General features: G+C 52.4%; 2 protein-coding genes across 3 annotated transcripts; both read left to right on the top strand.

Moving 5' to 3' along the window:
• Positions 1–6,272: 6,272 nt before the first annotated feature.
• Positions 6,273–9,777, top strand: LOC115497760 (C-C motif chemokine 4-like). 2 transcript variants are annotated; one of them, XM_030288115.4, is made up of 4 exons: positions 7,251–7,365; positions 7,588–8,736; positions 9,087–9,204; positions 9,529–9,777. In XM_030288115.4, the coding sequence occupies exons 2-4, from the start codon at positions 8,667–8,669 to the stop codon at positions 9,626–9,628; spliced, it is 288 nt and encodes a 95-aa protein (XP_030143975.1). In that variant the 5' UTR covers positions 7,251–7,365; positions 7,588–8,666; the 3' UTR covers positions 9,629–9,777. The 2 variants fall into 2 exon arrangements, with proteins under 2 accessions (XP_002193593.3, XP_030143975.1); XM_002193557.5 differs by lacking the exons at positions 9,087–9,204; positions 9,529–9,777 and adding an exon at positions 6,273–6,421 and having other exon boundaries at positions 7,486–7,873.
• Positions 9,778–16,139: 6,362 nt separating this feature from the next.
• On the top strand, positions 16,140–16,996 carry LOC115497720 (C-C motif chemokine 5). Its single transcript, XM_030287939.4, has 3 exons — positions 16,140–16,287; positions 16,476–16,584; positions 16,711–16,996. The coding sequence occupies exons 1-3, from the start codon at positions 16,215–16,217 to the stop codon at positions 16,802–16,804; spliced, it is 276 nt and encodes a 91-aa protein (XP_030143799.1). The 5' UTR covers positions 16,140–16,214; the 3' UTR covers positions 16,805–16,996.
• Positions 16,997–19,531: the final 2,535 nt, after the last annotated feature.

Raw genomic sequence — 19,531 nt, 5'->3', positions numbered from 1 at the left:
AGCAAGAGGAGGAGTCACCTCCAGCTCACCCCACTGAGGTCAGCCCCCCAGAGCATCCCAAACTGAGCACTTCCAGCAGCACCACGATCCCACAAATCTTTCCCTGGCCCCTGGAAGAGCTGGAGCTTGGATCCTGACCCACCCTGTGCACTCTCCAGCTGCATTTACTATCCTCAACAGCCGATTCATTGATGGGCAAAGCTGCTTTTTTGGACATCCTGGATCTCCAAAAAGATTTTAGTTGTTTCCTTGGATGGCTGGTTTGGATTTACAACACCCAGATCACGCAAGAGTTCTCTCTGCCCTCTCCCAGAGTGAGGCTTGGAAAACAAATCTTCTCTTTTGGGGATCTTCTCTTCCTTTGGGGTCCTTGCACCCCGATTTTGGCACCGAGTGTGGCTCCAGGCCCCCCACAGAACCAAGAGCCCTCCAGCACCCCAAGAGCAGAGCTGGAGCAAACAGGGAGAATGGATCCCTCTGCTCTTAATCTCCCTCTATCTGCTAATTAAATATTGATGGTAGTTAAATATTCATAGAACACTTGGCTCGGAGTTTTTATCTGTCTTCAGGCAGACGTGGGGTCTTTGATGTGTTATTTTCCTGATCACCCAAGGTCCCAGAAGCCTCCAGACTTGTCAACACTCTTTTGAGGGAATTTTTCCCTGCCTTTTGCCACGTGTTGCTGGGAGAGGGTTTGGTCCCTCTGTGTCCTCTTCCCTCCTGGATCTCTCCCCAGATGATTCCCGTGGTTCTGGAGGTGTCTGGGAGCCTCCAAAGGGGAGGTTGAACATCACCCACTGCTCTGGGCACGTCTCCATCAGAGGGGAGAGGCCCCGGTGGGTCCCTGTGGGTACAGGGGGGCACGTCCGGACCCCGGGGTGCTGCACCCCGGTTTGGGGACCCCCAAGGAGCACCGTGACCCGGCCAGGCCGTGCGGAGGAACAGCACCGAGAGCCGTTCGTGGGGCAGCACTGACATCTTGTGCCAAACGCCGGGAAAACAACATCCAAGGGTTGTTGGGATGCAGGAAATCCTGCGCTGCTGCTGCGCCCCAAACCCTGCTCGTGCCCACCCTGGGCTGGCACCTCACCCAGCTCAGGGCTTGGCCACTGCCATGAACGCCGAGCAAGCCCTGAGGTGCCAATAATGACCGAGGGACCCAGGTCTCATCCCAGCCCTGCACAGCTGGTGCTCATCCCCATCTTCTTCCCCACATTATCCTCTTCATCACCCCCATCTTCATCCCCATCTTCTTCCCCACATTATCCTCTTCATCACCCCATCTTCATCTCCATCTTCATCCCCATCTTCATCCCCATCTTCTTCCCCACATTATCCCCTTCATCACCCCCATCTTCATCCCCATGTTCATCCCCATCATCTCCATCTTCATCCCCACATTATCCCCTTCATCACCCCCATCTTCATCCGCATCTTCATGCCCATCTTTATCCCTATTTTCATCCCCATCATCTCCATCTTCATACCCACATGATCCCCTTCATCATCCCCATCTTCATCCCCACATTATCCCTTTCATCACCCCATCTTCATCCCCATCTTCATCCCCATCTTCATCCCCATCATCTCCATCTTCATCTCCACATTATCCCTTTCATCACCCCCATCTTCACCCTCATCTTCATCCACATCTTCATCCCCATCTTCCCCATCTTCATCCCCATCATCCCCATCTTCATCCCCACAACTCTCTTCTTCATCACCCCCATCTTCACCCCAATTTTCATCCCCATCTTCATTCCCTTCATCACCCCCACCATCTCCCCTGATCCCCTTTGAGGTGTCCCATTCCAACGCTTCCCACCTGCGATTTTCCCTGCAGCAATCTCCTCGGGATGTCAGGAAGGTCCTTCCCCACACCCAGCCCAGGAAATATTTGTGGAAGGATTTTAGGGGAATTTCCAAAATAGGGGAAGGGGGATCCACACCGGGACTGCTGTGTGGGTTCCACCAGTCCCACCTGTTCAGAGTGATGCCGGGGAAGATTCTCAAGGAAAATACCCCGAGCTGAGCCTGGAGGAAATGAATTCACCTCCCCTGGGGTGTCTTTTCCTCCCTGGTCAGGCGGTGGCAGAAAATACGTGTGAAAAAGGTCACCGAGGCCACAAAGGCAGATCGGAGCTGCTGATAGCTGGGAAAACACCGGGGGAACCCAGGGCCAGCTCGGGGAGGGGGATTCAGGTGGGGTGAAAGGGAATTCCCCAAATCCCAGGGATGCTGATCCCCCTTACCCATCCATGGGCACTGTCCAGCCTCGGGTTGGAGCCTGGAGAAAACCCAGAGAGCCCAGGGTGGATTATTTGGATTTGTTTTGATCCCAGCACCTGGGTGCAGAGGATTTTACCAGCATCTTCCTCAGTGTTTGGGGATTTACCTTTCTTTTTCTTGTTTCGTGCCTTTCAGGTTGCTGGGAAATCATGAGGAAAGTGGAAACTGCGGAAATGGGAGAGCAGATCAGGAGTCAGAGGAGGATTTGGGTTTGTTTGAGTTCTAAACTCGGGGTTTTCAAAGGCCAGGGTTGGGAAGAGCTCGCTGGGTTCGAGCAGCCCAGCCCTGATGGCAATCTCAGGCAGAGGAGTTTGGCGTGAAATCAGCTTTTGAGCTGGGCTGTCCCCTGCGGGGGCCAAAGGACACGGGAAATGAGTCAGTGAGCACCCGGAGAAGTGGCGGGGAAGGGGGAGAGTTCAGCTCGGGACAGCTGAGAGAGGATGAAATGCCCAGGGACAACCGGACAGCCACCAAACCCCTGCCCTGTGCCCAGGGACAACCGGACAGCCACCAAACCCCTGCCCTGTGCCCAGGGACAAGGGGCAACCACCAAACCCCTGCCCTCAGGAGATGGGGACAGGGATTGTCATCCCAAATAGGAACTTTTCACCTCTCTGAGGTCCCCACCACTGCTCGGGGCTCACACCCCTTCCCTCTGGGACTGCTCTCCCTCTGGGCCAGCGGGATGTGGGGACACAGCTCCAAAACCAGCACAGGAGCCCAAACCCCCAGAGATTTACACCAAAGCCACACAATGCCATGTTTTTCACGGCATTTCCACTTCCCACAGGTGGGAACATCGCTCCCAACCCTTCCCTGAGCCTGGATTAGGGAGGTGAGGGCAACGTGGGCTGGTCCAAGCCTGGACCAGCTTCTTCCAGCAACACCTGTGACATGCTCAGCATTCCTCACACCGGATTGACATGTCTGAAATTGGATTTAGCTGTGATTTTCCTGGTGAAATCTCCCCTGGAAAAGGATGGCAGCACTCTTTCCATCTTAATTCCATAGGAGGAAGGAGTCTCAGTCCAGCTGGGTGCCTGGCAATGCCTTGGACAAAAAAAAAAAACCCAAAACAACTCTGCTGCTTTTTGGGAGCAGAATCCAGCTGGGCTCTGCAGGGATGTGGGTGGCAAAGGGGACACCTTTCTTTGGTGACCTTTTTTTGGTGACCCAATCTGATGGAAATCATCGCTGCAGCAGCTGGGGAAGTCCTTGGTGGCTGAGGCTGGACAAGGACTTTAAAAAAGGAAACGGCACGAACGGGGTGTGAATTCAGTGGTTAGCTCAGCGTCAGATGGAAAAGCTGACCCGAACACGCTTGAAAGGGAAAAGAAGAAATCAAACAGAGAGAGAAGAAGTCAAACAAATCCTTGTTAGAAACAGCCCTGACCTGGCACAGCAGCTCCGCTCCCGGGATGACTTTGGCTGCCTCAGCCGCCGCTCCGGGGCTATTGATCGCTCCCGGGGCTATTGATCGCTCCCGGGGCTATTGATCGGCTGAGGGAAATGCAGCATCGATAAAGCATCGGCTGGAAAAGCAGCGCTGCCCCGGGGGCGAGCGGCATTCCCGGTGTGTCCCGGTGTGTCCCGGTGTGTCCCGGTGTGTCCCGGTGTGTCCCAGGCTCTCCCTGGCTGTCCCAGTCTGTCCCGGGCTGTCCCACAGCCAGAGCTGGGAATGCAGGAACGGAGCCCCCTAGAAACAGGTGAAAAAAGGGAGGAAAAAGGTGTTTTCCAGCCCAGATGATTTGTGGGATCAGTGGATTTGTGGGGCCACCCCATAGCAGAGACTCTGCCCATGTCCCGTGCCCTTCTCTGCATTAAACACTGATGAGTTGGGAATGTCATTCCCGGCCTTCTTTGCCTGCTGCATCCCAGAATTTTTACCTCGGAATTTTTAAAAGGGGTTTTCCCAGGCCGATAAACCCTGTTTTGTTTTCTTTCCTTTCATTTTCCAGGGAACATTTTCTACCCTTCGAGGGCTGTGCTTGCCCCAGCTGCAGCAGGAGCTCCGCAGTGCGTGGGGGTAGGAAAAGGGATGAGGGAAAAGATGGATCCAGTCAGGGAAAGGTAAGCCAAGGGCTGAGTCAGAGACATCTCTGCTCCCCCAGGAGGGATGAATTGGGAATTTGGGTGATGACTGTGGGAATCTAGGGCTTCCTTCTGTTTGCCTTGGAGGGCTTAGGACCTTGGCAGGGGGTGAAGAACCCCCCTGGACAGAGCCCCCAGAGACACTGTCTGTGATCTCTGTCCATGGAAAAGAGTTTTCAATATTACAAGATAAATTACAAGCTCTGAGTGTTTGATATGAGTAATAATTAAGTGTAGCATGGGTGCAAAAATAAAATTTTAGGTTTCTAAATTAGGAGTTCAGAAGAGACAAGATAGAAGAAATTAAGTGTGTCTTGTTTTCCTCCTTCTTCATGCCCTCCATGTTTCACTATAGTATTAGCATTTTTCTATTAGTTTAAGCTAAAAACACACTGTTCAACCTAGATAATAGATATTAGCACATTATTGTAAATACAGCACAGGTAGTTTCTAGTATATAATGTTTGTAACATCCCACTAAGAGCAAAGCCCCACACACTGCCCTGCAAGACAAACCTGCGGCAGGGCAGCAAAACATGTTATAAATAAACAAAAATAAACAACCTTAAAAACAACACAGACGAATTATAGCTTCTTCTTCAGCAACAAAGCAAAAAGACAAAAACTTTCTACAATCTCAAAATCATCAATACCCACAAGTTCTAACAGATGACAAAAGGTGCTCAGCTGTGCCAGACAAACACAAACCCCAATTATCTGCTCCCACCACCTCACTGTCATCCCACACAGCATCCCAAACAAACTGAGGCTGATTTCTGGGAAGTGGCTTTGGAGAAGAGCAAATGGAGGCGCTCTCCATTCCCATTCCCCTTCCAGGAGCAGCACCCCAAGGCAGTCCAGGACACAGCCTCAAGCTGCACCAAGGGAAATAGAGGTTGGATATTTGGAAAAAGTTTTTTACAGAAAGAGTGATAAAGTTCTGGACTGGCTGCCCGGGGAGGTGGAGGAGTCCCCATCCCTGGGTGTGTTTAACAAAGCCTGGATGTGGCACTCAGTGCCAGGGTTTAGTTGGGGTGCTGGGGCTGGGTTGGACTCAGTCTTGAAGGTCTTTTCCAACCTGGTGATTCCGTGATTCCGTGCAGGGCTGTGTCCCAAACACCCCAGGATCCCTCAGTGTTCCCAGCTCCAGCACAGCCTCTGCCTCTCCCTCCCCCCGCCAGCTGCCGGCAGCTGGGAAGCGCCCTGGGATCTGCAGGGCTGGGGGGAGAAGGGGCTTTTTTTGACAGCTGCAGCCAGAAAAAATCCACCAGGGATTCCCTTGCTGGCCTCTGCCTTTCCCAGCCCAGCACGGCCGAGAATAAGAGCTTTGGCACCGGGAGCAGGGAAGTGGAGCCACCTGCCTGTCCTTCCCCTGCCCCCCTGGGCCCAAAACACCCCAAAACCCACACAGAGGAGTTGGTGTGCCTCATGCAACCAGGCAAAAGCTGTTCCTTTATGTTTTTCTCTATCACTTCTTTACTCTATGGCTGGCTTTTTTGGGGGGGGAGAGGGGTAAAGGGATTTTTGGCAGGGCCAGGACATAAAATTGCAGGGCAGGGGGAGGACAGGGACCGTGTGAGACCCTGCAGGATGCTGTGCCTGTCTTTTGACCCATCCAAAGACATCCCCAAACCCTCTCACCTCCCACGGGGTTACTTCCACGAGGCCTGGACACAGCCTGCCCAGGGACTCAGGGTGCAGAGCCAAACTTTGGGAACAGCCTGTCCATCAGCGCTGGAGCTCCGGAAAAATCCCAAACCCATCGGTGCCAGAAGCATGGCCTGGGAGAACATTTTTTCTTTCCCAGGGCTGGGGAGGGGATGAGGGGATGAGTATCACTTACCCTCTGTGCTTTGGGACCTGGCAGGGGCCAGGCCCTCCCCCTGGCCCTGGGGGAAGTTTCCCCATAAAAGCAGGCGAGGCAGGCTGGCCCCAGCACAGGCGGCTCAGCCACTGCCACGGCCCAGCATGGGGACAGCCATCAGGGTGGTCTGTGCCCTCCTCGTCCTCTCCACGCTGTGCTGGCACAGCCTGGCCCAGAGTGAGCATTGCCCCGACCCCAGGGGCTGGGATGGGGACAGAACCAGGGTTAGGATGGGGACAGAACCAGGGATGGGATGGGGACAGAACCAGGGCTGGGATGGGGACAGAACCAGGGATGGGATGGGGACAGAACCAGGGCTGGGATGGGGACAGAACCAGGGCTGGGATGGGGACAGAACCAGGGCTGGGACAGGGACAGAACCAGGGCTGGGACAGGGACAGAACCAGGGCTGGGATGGGAACAGAACCAGGGATGGGACAGGGACAGAACCAGGGATGGGAACAGGGACAGAACCAGGGCTGGGATGGGAACAGAACCAGGGCTGGGATGGGGACAGAACTAGGGCTGGGATGGGGACAGAACCAGGGCTGGGACAGGGACAGAACCAGGGCTGGGACAGGGACAGAACCAGGGCTGGGATGGGGACAGAACCAGGGATGAGGGATGGGGACAGGACCAGGGATGGGAACAGGGACAGAGCCCAGGGATGGGATGGGGACAGAACCAGGGCTGGGATGGGGACAGAACCAGGGCTGGGATGGGGACAGAACCAGGACTGGGATGGGAACAGAACCAGGGTTGGGATGGGGACAGAACCAGGACTGGGATGGGAACAGAACCAGGGTTGGGATGGGGACAGAACCAGGGATGGGAACAGGGACAGAGCCCAGGGCTGGGATGGAGACAGAACTGAGGGTTTTGGGGTCGGGTTTGCTTCATGCACGGGGTGCAGGGGCCTCCCCCAAAGAGCTGCCATTGCCATGGCAGGAGGGCTGAGGAGGGACTGGGGGTCTCCAGGCTGAGCCAGGTTTGTGCTGTCCCCCAGGAGCTCCAGCTGTGCCAGACAAGTGCTGCTTCAACTTCCAGACCAGAAGGATCAAGAGGGACAACGTGGTGGCCTGTTACCCCACCAGCCCAGAGTGCCCGCACCAGGCTGTGATGTGAGTACCCCAAACCCACCCCTGGATCCTGCCACACCCCTTGCCTTGCTTTGGTGGGTCCAGTCCCGACCCCCTGTCAGTTCTGGGGTCCCCACTGACCCCAGCTTCTCTGTGCCCCAGCTTCAAGGTGAGGAATGGGAAGGAGATCTGCACCCAGGCCAGCAGGCCGTGGGTCAAGAGGTACCAGCAGAGCTTCCAAGTCAGCTCCTTCTCCATCCCCAGCTAGCGGGGTGGCTGGGGACAGCGGGGACTCCTCCCCGTGGGGACACCACCGAGGCAGAGGGGACACTTCTGGCTGGAGCAGCTCACAAGGGACATCCTCCCCATCACCATGACCCTCACCACTGCCCTGGAGGCAAAGGATGGGATGCCAACCCAGCAGGATGGAATGTCCAGACCCTCTGTGCTCCATGCAGAGGCTGCAGCAGGCGGGGGGTGAAGGGGGAGCAGCTCCACAGCTGTTTTTTGTCGATTCTGAACGGAATTAAACGCGATTCCCACATGCAAACATCTGTCTGTGCGAGTCTCTGGGGCCTGGGCAGATCCTGCCGCCGGCTTTCCTGCCCAGCTGCTGGGATCAGCAAGGAGCAGGAGGAGCTGGAGCCTCAGCCAGGTCTCTGTGAGGATGTTCAGGGGTGAATGGGGCCAAACCAAACCCACGAGGGCTTCGGGGAAGAACCAGAGGGACAACACGCCCGGGAGGAGGGGGCTTCCTGTGCTCCTCACCCACCATCCTAATTAACAGCCCAAATTCCAACAGAGGGGGATCTCAGGGATGCCTGAGCCAGCCCAAAATCCCAGGATGCCACCAGGAAATGTGATGGGCGCTGTGACAGTGGCAGAGCCACCACGATGAGCAACCAGCAATGAGTGACAGAGGAACAAACCCGGCCACCACCAAACCACCCACCCCAGAGCGAGCAGAGGCCTCAGAGCCATTGGCAAGGGGTGTTTTTTGCACAGGAACTCAAAGGTGTGAGCATCATCCTGTGCTGTTCGCTGGTGGCCACAACCCAGCCCAAAATAGACGCCCAGCCCAGCATCACTGGCTGCTCCCACACCTCTCAGCAGCCCTGGGGTGTCACGGTGGCCAACGTGACTGCCAGAAGGAATTCCCCTCACCACTCGCCCCTCATGGAGAGATCCAAGCGGTTCTTTCCACGGGGAGGGTCTGGAGCTGTCATGGAAAGCCTGGCAGGGGTTGTTATAAATCACACAGGGCTGTGGGCAGGAGGGCAGGCAGCTCCTGGTGGCCTGAGGAGAAGCAGAGCAGCTGGTGCTGACAGAACCTCGGGTTGGACATGAAGATCTCCTCGGCCCTGCTCATCCTGCTGCTGGCAGCTGCCTGGACCAGGAGCCAGGGGTTGTCCTGTAAGTACCAACAGGGAGATTTTCCCTCCTGAGCTGTCCCAGCTCCTCCTCTGATGGGATTTGGGGCTGGGGAAGAGGAGGAGAGTTCAGCTCCTGGTGGGGTTGTGGGGTATCACCAGCTGCCTGAGCATGGGGCTGTCCTGGATTTGTTCAAAATGAGTAAAAACGGGGCTGGTTCAGCCCCAGGGTCCCAGCTGGGGACATCTACGAGCAGGGAGCTCCTACCTTGGGGCACAGCATCACCCCTGGGGCTGCAAGATGTTCCCTTTGCGGGATGAGGGAGCAGGAGCAGAACCCACAGCCCTCATGCCAGGGGTGGGAGAGCACTGAACCCTCCCTCCTGCTCTCAGTACGCAGCTCCAAAGCCCACTGCTGCTCCAAGGAAATGTCCTCCCGTCGGAAAATCCCCGAGTTCAAGATCCAGGGCTACCTGGAAACGCCTTCCACCTGCACCTACAGAGCTGTTCTGTGAGTAACCCCAGCTCCCAGCCAGCCTTCCTCCCCTCCACCCCATCCTCACCTCGCTCACCCTCCTTCCCCACCAGCTGCTCTGCTTTTGGGGACTCCCCAAAAACGGGGCACCCTGCGCAGGGTGCTGTGGGTGGGGCTGTCCTGGCCCAGCTCTTCCCACTCACCTCCCTCCCTGCGTAACCCAAACAGCCCCAAATGGCCCCATTTCTGTGCCAGCAGGCCAGAGTCAGCACTGGCAGGGAAAGGGGGGCAGGATGCTGCAGGAATCCCTGGGAATATCCTCCACTCCCAGGCTGATTTGGGATATTCTTTCCCCCCAAGTGTGCAGCTGCAGAAGGGGATGGTCTGTGTGGACCCAGAGAAGAAATGGTTCCAGGAGTACCTGAGGAAGCAGAAGAAGCCAAACAGCACCTCCACGTGAAGCTGCCTTCCCCAAACCTCTATTTAATTGTACCCCATCATTCTCTGCGTGTTTTGGTGTCGTTAATTGATTGACAGAGCTGGCTCTGTCCCCTCCCCTGCACTGCACATCCCCCGGAGACTCAATAAACCCTCTTGTGGTCACCTGTAGCTGGAGTGAAACGTCAGTCCTGGGCAGAAAAAAACTCACATCCAGCTCAGCCTTGCAGGAATAGTCCAGGAAACCCAAAGGGCCCAACTCCCTCCAAGCTGGAGCAGCCCTGCCCAGCTGTGGGGTTTAAGGATGCCCTGGGCAGCTGCCCATGGGATGGGGAGAAATGGGAGAAAGATTCCCTCTGGGATGTTTGAGGGTGTTTAGGGGCTGGGTTGGCTCAGTCCCTGAGGTGACAGCCCCAGCGGGGTGTCACTGCCTGGCCACCACCCCTGGGCCATCAGGCAATTTGTCACCCAAACAGGGCACCCATCCAAGCCACGGGCAGGCAGTTTCTCCAGAAAAACGCTGCATTATCCACTTCCCTGTTCATTTGTGCCTCACTTGAATCATCTTTTTGATGAGCTAGGACATGCCTCACTCTTAAAGATACTTTTATACACGTTGCCAGATTTGTTGCCATTTATCTGCCCCCATTTAGGGCATTTTTTGTACAAATCAATGACCAATTTCGTGCAATCAATGAGCAATGGACAATTAATCTGCCACAATGCCCACAGGACTACATCACCTGGAACTGGTCTGGAATTAGAAGGAATATTCTTGACTAGAATTGCATAGCTGCAATTCTCAATCATTTTGCAGAGAAAAGGAAAGTTAACCAGATTTTTCTAGTTGCTCTTTGGTGCTGGAAATCCCAGGATCCAGCAGAATATTTAGGATGTGTGAAGGACAGGGCAGGAATTGGTTCTCTAAACCACAGAAGCATTAAGGAAAAGACCTTTAAGGTCAAGTCCAACCATTAACCCAGCACCAAACCACATCCCCAAGTGACACATCTTTGGAGCACCTCCAGGGGTGGGGATCCCACCCACACTCACATTGTGACTCAGAGGCTGCCCACGGCTCATGGAGCCCACGCAGGGGCCCAGATGATGAAGCACATCACCCTTGGAGGTGAAAGATTGCCAAGGGTGGGGCTGAGGGCCACCAGCTCGGTGTCCCTGTGGCTCTGGAGGTGCTGGGTGGCAGGAGGGTGACAGGCATGATGCCTCAGGTTTAGCTTTTCTATTTTTCACACTCTGTGCTGCTTTAGTGTGGGGGTCTGGGCTTCATATTAGGGGATGGTGAGCTCTCCTCACAGAGCAGGAGACAAAACAATTCCTGCTCCAGCTGGGCACCAAGGACAAATGATCCAAACCTCAGCCCCAAGAGCACAAACACCGTGGGCTGGAGAGAGAAAAACAAGCAGGGTGGGACTGCCTGGGCTAAAGCTGTAATTAGACAATTAACTCCAATATGCAAATGAACCAGAACTTATAAAAGTGAGAGCCCCCGGGAGCTGTTGTGCATTTTGGAACCATTTTGGTTCATTTGGGTGCAGCCCTGGTTGGGCTCTGGTGCTGCCCAAGGTGGATCCATGGAGAAGATCTTTTTAATAAATCCCTGCTTTATTCCTTAACTCCATCTAGACTCTGTTCTAGGGCAGCCTTGCCAAGGCATCAGGCACCTGTGGCTGCAGTGCCAAATCACCCCCCTGTTGCTGCACATCATCCCCCACTGATCCCACTAAAGATTGGGATTAAATGTGTGAGATGGTAATTTTTTACTTGGACTTAGATGTTTATTAATTCTTATTTATGTTACAGTCTCGCAAGCTGTGAGTTCCACAGCACTAAAAATAAATTAAATGGAGAGTCAAAAATAAACTAAAAATGGAGCTGTATCTCTCTCTCCACAAGGCTTTTTAAGGCTAAACTGTCTAATTAAGAAATGACACCTAACTTATTTTTCATTTTAACTTAATAATTAATTACTTGTGTCCCACAATGCAGATTTTTAAATTTAATTATACATTTAATTTAATTTAATTATACAATACCACTCAAACCTATGAAGAAGAAGGACTAGCTTTTGCTTCAAATCTTCTATTTTGTTTTATATATATTATTTATTCTAAAACTTTAAACTCTTATTACGCACTTCTATTCAAACCACACACTCATAATCTAAGTTCTATAATTCAATTTGGAAAGCCTTCTTTACGGCCTCAGGTTAAATGTAATGTTGTCTCAGGGGTCAGTGCTTGTCAGCACAGAAATGTTTATTAATTCTTTAATTAATTTAAGGGGGATTTTCTGGAGTGCCAGGTGTGCTGCAGCCTGGGAGAGGCTGTTCTTTCCCTTCTCTTCCTCTCTGCTGCTAAAGCCACTTTGATGCAGGACCACAGAAAACCCGTCCTGGCCTGGGGGTCTCACCACAAGATCCTCAGGGAGGGAAGGAACATTCGGAAATTCAAATTACAAATCCATCAGCGGGGCCTGCTGTAGGGACTCTGCTTTGAAAGCAGAATTATTGCCACAAAACCACACACACGAGGGTCAGGGCCAGCCCATGCGGCTGCCCCGTGTTCTTCTCAGAACCCCGAGCCACAGGAACCTTTTGCAGCGTTTTTATCAATGAGTGTCACTTCCTAGGGAGAGCTTGCATAACCCCAGTGGCTTCCTCTGCCCTTGCACGGGATCCAGGCACTGCAGTGACTTTCATTTCTTCCTGCTGTGGGTTCCTGCCTTGGGCAAGGCAAAGATTGCTTTGATTCCTTTGGTGTTCTCCTGAAAGGGGTGCCCAGAGCATCCCTCTGCCTCAGGGTCAGCAGCTGGACTTGATGATCCTTGTGGATCCCTTCCAGCTCAAGAATATTCTCTGATTTTCCTCTTATGCCTTATTTCTGGGATTAGAGCCCTAAGGGAGAGATTCTCACCCCAGGACTGAGCAAATTTGGGGTGTGCTCTGGCCCCACCCCATCCCTGCTGCTCCTGGCTGCTCCCCCGTGTCCCACCCGCAGTCAGGGATGGTCCCTCTGCACAGCCCTGGGGGGTGAGGGGGTTTCAGACATAATCCCCTCCTTTCCTTTGGGATACTCATGCAAGGCAGTGCCAAAACCATCAGATTTTGTGAGACCAGGGCCATGGTTGCTCTCCCACCCCATGTGAGTTTGTCTGGCGGTGAGACAGCCACAGCCTGGCTCAGGAGGAATTTATGGGAATCTTTGCAGCCTTTTTACTTTGGCTGCACCTGCCTCAACTGCCTCTTTCTTCCTTATTTATTCCTTATTTATTATTCCTTATTTATTATTTGTTCTCATTCCTCTCCTGAGTGCACCATATTTTGGTGGTATTGAGTACTCAACCATAACCAGACTAGCCAAAAAACAAGTGGCATCTTTGGCTCTTTACTCCCTTCCCTAATTAATGGGCATTTTCTTTCTTTAGTTTTTTCATATTTGCATTTGTAAAGCTGAAGTTTCTCTTTCCCTGCTGGATTCAAGCATCACCTGCTCACAGAGATCTTCCATGGCAGGAGAAATAAAACCACAAACCATTTCTTTACTCTCCCTTTATATCAGTTCCTTATATCTAATTCCTTAAACAGAATTAAACACAAACGGCCTGCTCTTGCTGAGCTGCACTTTTGTGCAATTCTCTGTAATATCCTCGATTCCAGTCACAATGGAAAATATTTCATCAGCATCCAGTAAGAAGTCCCATCCGGCCCTCAGCTGAATGGAGAACTGAAAGCTTGGCCAGTCACTTCTGCAGCAGGGAGGAAACATTTTTGCCTTTTTTCGTCAGAAATAATCTATTAATTGTGAGATTTTCTGTGGTTCCTGCCGGATGACAAGTCATCCTCTGGAAACTGCAGTGCCCACAGTGCCCTGATCTCCGTTTCCAGGCTTTTCTGGCTGTGGGATATTCCTCACCACGCTCCTGGTGTTTGTTGTCCCCTAGTGCTGCTCTCCTGCCCATCCTGCCTCTTTTCCCTCTGTTTGGGCACCCACCGAGCTGAGCTCAGCTCATCCCTGGCTCGGGGTTCTCTCCAAAAACAAATCCCAGCCAGGCTTTGGATAGCTCAGGATCCTGCTCCTGTGGTTGACCCAGACAGCAATTCCTGGTTTCCTTCATCCTGTCTGTCCCACTTCTCCCCCATGCACAAACCCTGCTGAGGCAGGAGAGGTGCCAGAATTCCCGGGGTGGCTGAGGGCAGAGGTGTGGGGAAATCTCTGTGGGACTTGTGGGGTTTACAGGCAGAGAGGGTCATGAAAACACAAAAAAATTTCCTCTGGCTGGCCCTGAACTTGGGATTCCTCTGCACACAGAGGGTGTTTTGAGCTCTAGAGAAACTCTCAGTGTCTCTGCAATCAGCAGGGCAGAAAAATGGAATAAACTCATGCAGGTCTGCATTACTCTGGGGAATTGAGTCCCTTCCTTCTGCTTTTGTGTCTCCAGGGACACGAGACAAGCAGGAGCCTTTACAGCAGGTGAATTTTCCAAGTCTTCCTGAGCCACCACAGATGGAGACCCTGGTTATTGGTAAATCCAAAGGATTTATGAATTTCTTTTTTCCTTTTGTTAAAAGTGATTATTATGTGGCTCTATGCAGATATTTACTATATGTATTATGTTATATTGATTAGTAGTGCTGTATTAACATTTTAATAGTATGGTAAATGTAGTTTTGTAGTTACAATGGAGCTTTTGTAGTTCAAATAGAAACTATGTAGGTGGAAGAAAGGAATGAGATACTTGCATCAAGACACCTAAATCTTCCAGAAAAAAAGAATTTATTACTCCCTTATCAGAAGAAACTTCTGCCTGCCTCGCTCAATCCCCAAGACACCACAGGATTAAGATGAAGACACTGACACTGATCAGAAAGAGTTCTTTCTTTTGACAGAATTTATGCATCATGTATGAGATATATGAATATGCAACACACTATTGCTTTTAGGGGTTAATTCTTTGTTCACAAGTCATGCTTTTCGTGGCTTAGTGCCCGAGAGCATCCAGACATCCATAATTCTTTGTTTTATTGTCCTTTATGGTCCTAATTCTGATTGTCTGAATTCTTATTGCTCTAATTTTTATCACTGTTTTTATACTATTAAACTTTTAAAAGTTTTAAAACAAGTGATTGGCATTTTTCACACTTTGTAGCTCCATGCACAGAGCGGCTGAAACAGAAAGAGCTGAAAATTGGGAGCTGGAGAAAGAGCTGGAGCAGCTGGACCTGTTCTTCCACCACCCCAAGGCCAGACCAGCCCTGCCCAGCTCCTCCTGAGCAGCTCCAGGAGATGATTTGCACCTATTCCCTGTCCTGCTCACACCAGGCAGGACCTGGTGGCTGGGGAAGCTTTGCTGGACAAGAAGTGGAGATGGGAGCACAGGCAGTGCCATGGCTCAGCATTTTGGGCACTCGGACTTTTCCCTTGAATCAGTCAGGAATTAGTCATACCCGAGGCAGGGTCAGCAGCAAGGCCAGGGGAAGCTGAGGTTTGCATGGCAACTGCAAACCCTCTGTGGCAGCATCAGGAAAAGGCTGGAAAAAGCAAAAAAAAAAACCAAAAATGGAGGAAGGAGCGATTTTAGCAGGTCACTCTGTCTGGGTGTGCAGCAGAGGGGAGTGTTTGGGGAATTACTCTCTGGAATTGCAAATGCTGCCTTTTTTCAGTCACTCTCCAGTTTCCTGGAGATTTTATCTGCGGGTACCAGAAGGATCCTCTCCTCCCTCTGCCTCCAACCCTTAACGCTGTGTCCTGCCATGGGAGTCTCTGCTTTTTGGGGCTAAATCAGGAGAGATTAAATCGGATTAAATGATCCTGCTTGGGAAGAGTGGGCAAGCAGTTATTGCAACAACTTGAGTGTTGCAATGCAGCCAAAATGAAACCCTTAGAGAGGTGTGAGTTTAGCCAGGACAGGGAGGATGGCAGGGCAGGCTGCTGGCCTGGATCAGGCACCAGAGTCCAGACCCTGCAGAGACTCGATGTCTCTGCAGCCTTTCCAGTGAGGAAATTGCTCTTTTGACCAACCACCAGCAAAAAGGGACAAATGTGAGACCCACAGTGACTTCTAGCTCAACACAACCTCATTCCCTCATGATTTTCCCTGTCCAAGCAGGAGTTGGTGTTATCAGTGGGGATGAAGGTGTGTGCAGAGTTGTGGACTTCACTCCGGATCCCCGTGGTGGAGCAGGCTGAGAAGTGGCACTTGTGGCAAACCCAGGGAAAAGTTGGCATTTATCTCTTGGCAGAGCTTTTCTGCCAGCAGCAGTGGCTGGGGATGTCCGTGCCAGGGCACCCCCAGAGCTGCTGCAGAGCCCTGGCACAGTTTGGGAGCACCAGGCCCCCAAAGAGCATCTCGGAGGCTGCAGCCTCGTGGCCGGCGCTTCCCCTTCTGCAGTTTCCTCGCCTTTTCCAGCTCAGCAAAACTGGGTGATCTGACATAATTTCCTCAGTATGATGCCCTCACTTTCCTTCTCAGAAACCCTGCACACGCCCCTCGGATGGGGATAAAAGGGGAGCACGGCCCTAGGGCCACAGAGAGAGTCCTGCAGCCTCCCCAGCTCCAGCTCCTCTCCCAGAGCCCTCACCCACAGCACCATGAAGGTCCTGGCAGCCACCCTGGTCACTCTGCTCCTCCTGGCCACCCTCTCCCCAGCTGAAGGCCACCTCGGTGAGTCCAGCATTGCTTTGTCATCCCTGTCAGGGTGGCTGTGGGGAGGGTTGGGGGGATCTGTGTCACACTGTGGGATGCAGGTTTGGAGCTGGGGGTTGCATGGAGGGGATGTGGAAATCCCTGGAGGGGGCAGAGGCTGTGCTGGGCTCTCACCAGGGCCATGTGTGTGTCCCCTGCTCTCACAGATGGTGTCCCCAGCACGTGCTGCTTCAGCTACCAGAGGCAGCCCATCCCTCTGCGCCGCGTCAGCTCCGTCTTCGTCACCAGCAGCTCCTGCAGCCTGCCGGGCGTGATGTGAGTACAGCAGGGCCAGCACTCGGGGGGACCTGGGGACACACCTGGGACACTCAGGGTGCTGCTGGTGGCACTCAGATCCTGCTGCCCCAGCCCAGCAGCTCAAGGCAGGTTTTGTCCCACCAGTGTGGTCACCCAGAAGAAGAAGCAGGTGTGTGCAGATCCACGGGCAGCATGGGTGCAGCAGCTCCAGAAGCACTTCCAGAGCCTGGAAAACTGAGCCTTCCCTGCTGACAGCCACAATCCCACCCCTGCACACCTTCCAGAGAGGATTGGACCCCTAGCCGTCTTCAACGGGGGAAATTATTTTATTTAACTTATTTAAGTTAAACTAAATATTGTTTTTCTAAGGACAAAAATAATTTAAACTATGTCAGAATAATACACTAAAATAAAGATCATTTCAATCTTATCCACGTGTCCGTTAATGAAGGGTCAGTTTTGATGCCTCCTTGCACCAAGGTGGGAGAAGGGACCACGGGGACCACTGGGTTTGCTGTTCCCCAGCCTGGGTGCAGCTCTGGTGCCACCCAGTTTGTCCCCACGGGTGACACCTGTGTCTCACCTGGGGCTGCCAGTGGTGGCTCTAGTTTGGGGAACGTCCTGGAGGTACCTGTAGTGCCACAGGAGAGTTGGGATATGATTTTCTATGGGATGGAATATCCTTTGGTCAGCTTGGATCACCTGTCCTGACTCTGCCCCCTCACAGCAGCTCCTGAGTCCTTGATGAAGGAAAACGCCACTTAGGAACAGCTAAAACATCAACATTATTCCCATGCTGAATCCATCAGCAAATAGCTAAAAAAAATTAACAAAGCTGAGCTGCAGATCCTTCCTCAGCCAGTTTGTCACCCAGCAAACAGGGCACCCAGGACATGGGGACAGCAGACCCAAATTTCTGTGCCACCCAACTCTTTGTCTCCAGGCGCATCGATACAATGGAAACTATTTTTGTTTGAACTTATTATCCTGACATATTTGAAATACCACACCTAATAGCTGCCTTTTGTAAGTTCAGAGATATCTGTGCTGAAGGAAATGCAGTAGATTTCACTCATCTGGGCTTCAGGAAGACACTTGAATTAAGGCCAGATAGTAAATGATGAGCAAAGGCAGGGAAGATGTGACTGGCATATGAGAAGTAAATTTGGTCAAGAGCTGTCTGAAAGGAGCATGGTAATTGCTTCAGCTGAAAGGGGCTGTGTCACACTCACAGGGGCTTACCCACACAGTTCCTTGAGTTTCTGCCTCAAAAAAATATCCAGCTTGACATTTGCATTAATGACCTTGGCACACAAAGCAGGAGAAGGCAGAGGAAATGTGCTGATGAGGCAAAACGAGATGGAATCATCAATCTGGAGCAGGCCAGGACATCACACAAAAGGATTCTGATGACCTTGAGGGGTGGAGGAGGGATCCAAGGCAGCAGTGCAGAGTAGATCCTGCTGTGGGGACAGGGATAACAGGAACATCCCCTCCAGTCTGGGAGCTGGGAATGGCTGGGGCAGGGAAAAGCCCACAGGACTGATGTTATCATGGAAAAGAGTTAAATGCACAAGGTTTGGGTTGAAAAATGAGAGACTGATCCACGTGAAGGCACCAGAGGCTGGAAGGAGGTGCAGGGGGCACTACTGGTGTGAGGACAGGCTGGAAACCAACAGAGGAAATCAGTTTGCACAGGGACATTGTAAGGTTCTCACTCAGGTTTCTGACCCAGGATAAAAACCAAGCACTGCTCCCATAGACACCGGTCCCACTGATGCCTCAGGTTTAGCTTTTCTATTTTCACATTCTGAGCTGCTTTAGTGTGTGGGTCTGGGCTTCATATTAGGGGATGCTGAGCTCTGTGCACAGAGCAGGGAGATAAAACAATTCCTGCTTCAGCTGGGCACCGAGGACAAATGATCCAAACCTCAGCCCAGGAGCACAAACAGTGTGGGCTGGAGAGAGAAAAACAAGCAGGGTGGGACTGCCTGGGCTAAAGGTGGAATGGGACAATGAACTCCAATGTGCCAATGGAGCAGAACTTATAAAAGTGAGAGCCCCCGGGAGCTGTTGTGCATTTTGGGACCATTTTGGTTCATTTGGGTGCAGCCCTGGCTGGGCTCTGGTGCTGCCCAAGGTGGATCCATGGAGGAGATCCTTTAATAAATCCCTGCTTTATTCTTTAGCTCTGTCCAGCCTCTGTTCCAGCTCAGCCTTCCCAAGGCATCATCACCCATTCCATTGGCCATCCCGCCTGCAGCTGAGATTCCTCCCCAGGGGGAGCTGCCTTGGCTTCACAAGGGCCAATTCCCAGAGCCTTTTAGACTCCAAGGTGTCCCTCAAGGCAGTGTTGCTGTGGAATCCAATGTTCTTCAAGGCTCTCCAACCACCAGGAAACCAGGAAACCTCTCCTTCCCAGGAAAAGCTTCACTTGTTCCCCTGCAGGCCTGGAGGAGGTTTTGGTGGGAGCTGCCTCACTCTGAAACTGGCTCATCATCCCTTCAGTCTGGAACAGCAGAATAACATCACTTCTGCCAAATTTCCTCCAGAATATCCTTTTTGGACACTCCCACCTGTGACAGCCCTGGTTCTGTGCCCTGAAGGAGCAGAGCTGAGGCAGCCTCTGCTGCTGCAGGCACTCCCATTTCCTAGGCTGACCCCTTGCTGCTCCCCAGGGCCAAATTCATTTTGTGGTTCCAGCCTTTCACTCTCCACATTCCCTGCATGTGCCCATCCCATCTCACCGGCCTTGGGATGTGTCACCATCCCTGCAGTGCTTCAGGACATCAAATCTCCTCTGGGATCATCAGGGGTTTCTATTTCTTTGTTTCTCTCCTTTCGGTTTCCACCACATCCTCATCTCTGACCAAGTCCCTCAGAGCTTCCTGGGCCACCTCACTGCTGAGCTGAAAGATTTTTATAGCACTGCTTTAAATTTTCAGGCTTTTTCTATCAACTTCCT

Source organism: Taeniopygia guttata, chromosome 19, assembly GCF_048771995.1.
Source record: "Taeniopygia guttata chromosome 19, bTaeGut7.mat, whole genome shotgun sequence".
NCBI lineage: Eukaryota > Metazoa > Chordata > Aves > Passeriformes > Estrildidae > Taeniopygia > Taeniopygia guttata.
Note: the sequence above shows the minus strand (reverse complement) of the source record. Positions and strands in the feature narration are given on the sequence as shown.

What these genes read in the sequence shown, in the direction of transcription:
- LOC115497720 (XM_030287939.4), top strand. Translation starts at nt 16,215, where the DNA reads ATGAAGGTCCTGGCAGCCACCCTGGTCACTCTGCTCCTCCTGGCCACC. An exon ending in CCCAGCTGAAGGCCACCTCG is followed by an intron (nt 16,288 to 16,475) that starts GTGAGTCCAGCA and finishes CTGCTCTCACAG; the next exon opens with ATGGTGTCCCCAGCACGTGC. An exon ending in TGCAGCCTGCCGGGCGTGAT is followed by an intron (nt 16,585 to 16,710) that starts GTGAGTACAGCA and finishes TTGTCCCACCAG; the next exon opens with TGTGGTCACCCAGAAGAAGA.
- LOC115497760 (XM_002193557.5), top strand. Translation starts at nt 6,349, where the DNA reads ATGGGGACAGCCATCAGGGTGGTCTGTGCCCTCCTCGTCCTCTCCACG. An exon ending in CTGGCACAGCCTGGCCCAGA is followed by an intron (nt 6,422 to 7,250) that starts GTGAGCATTGCC and finishes GCTGTCCCCCAG; the next exon opens with GAGCTCCAGCTGTGCCAGAC. An exon ending in TGCCCGCACCAGGCTGTGAT is followed by an intron (nt 7,366 to 7,485) that starts GTGAGTACCCCA and finishes TCTGTGCCCCAG; the next exon opens with CTTCAAGGTGAGGAATGGGA.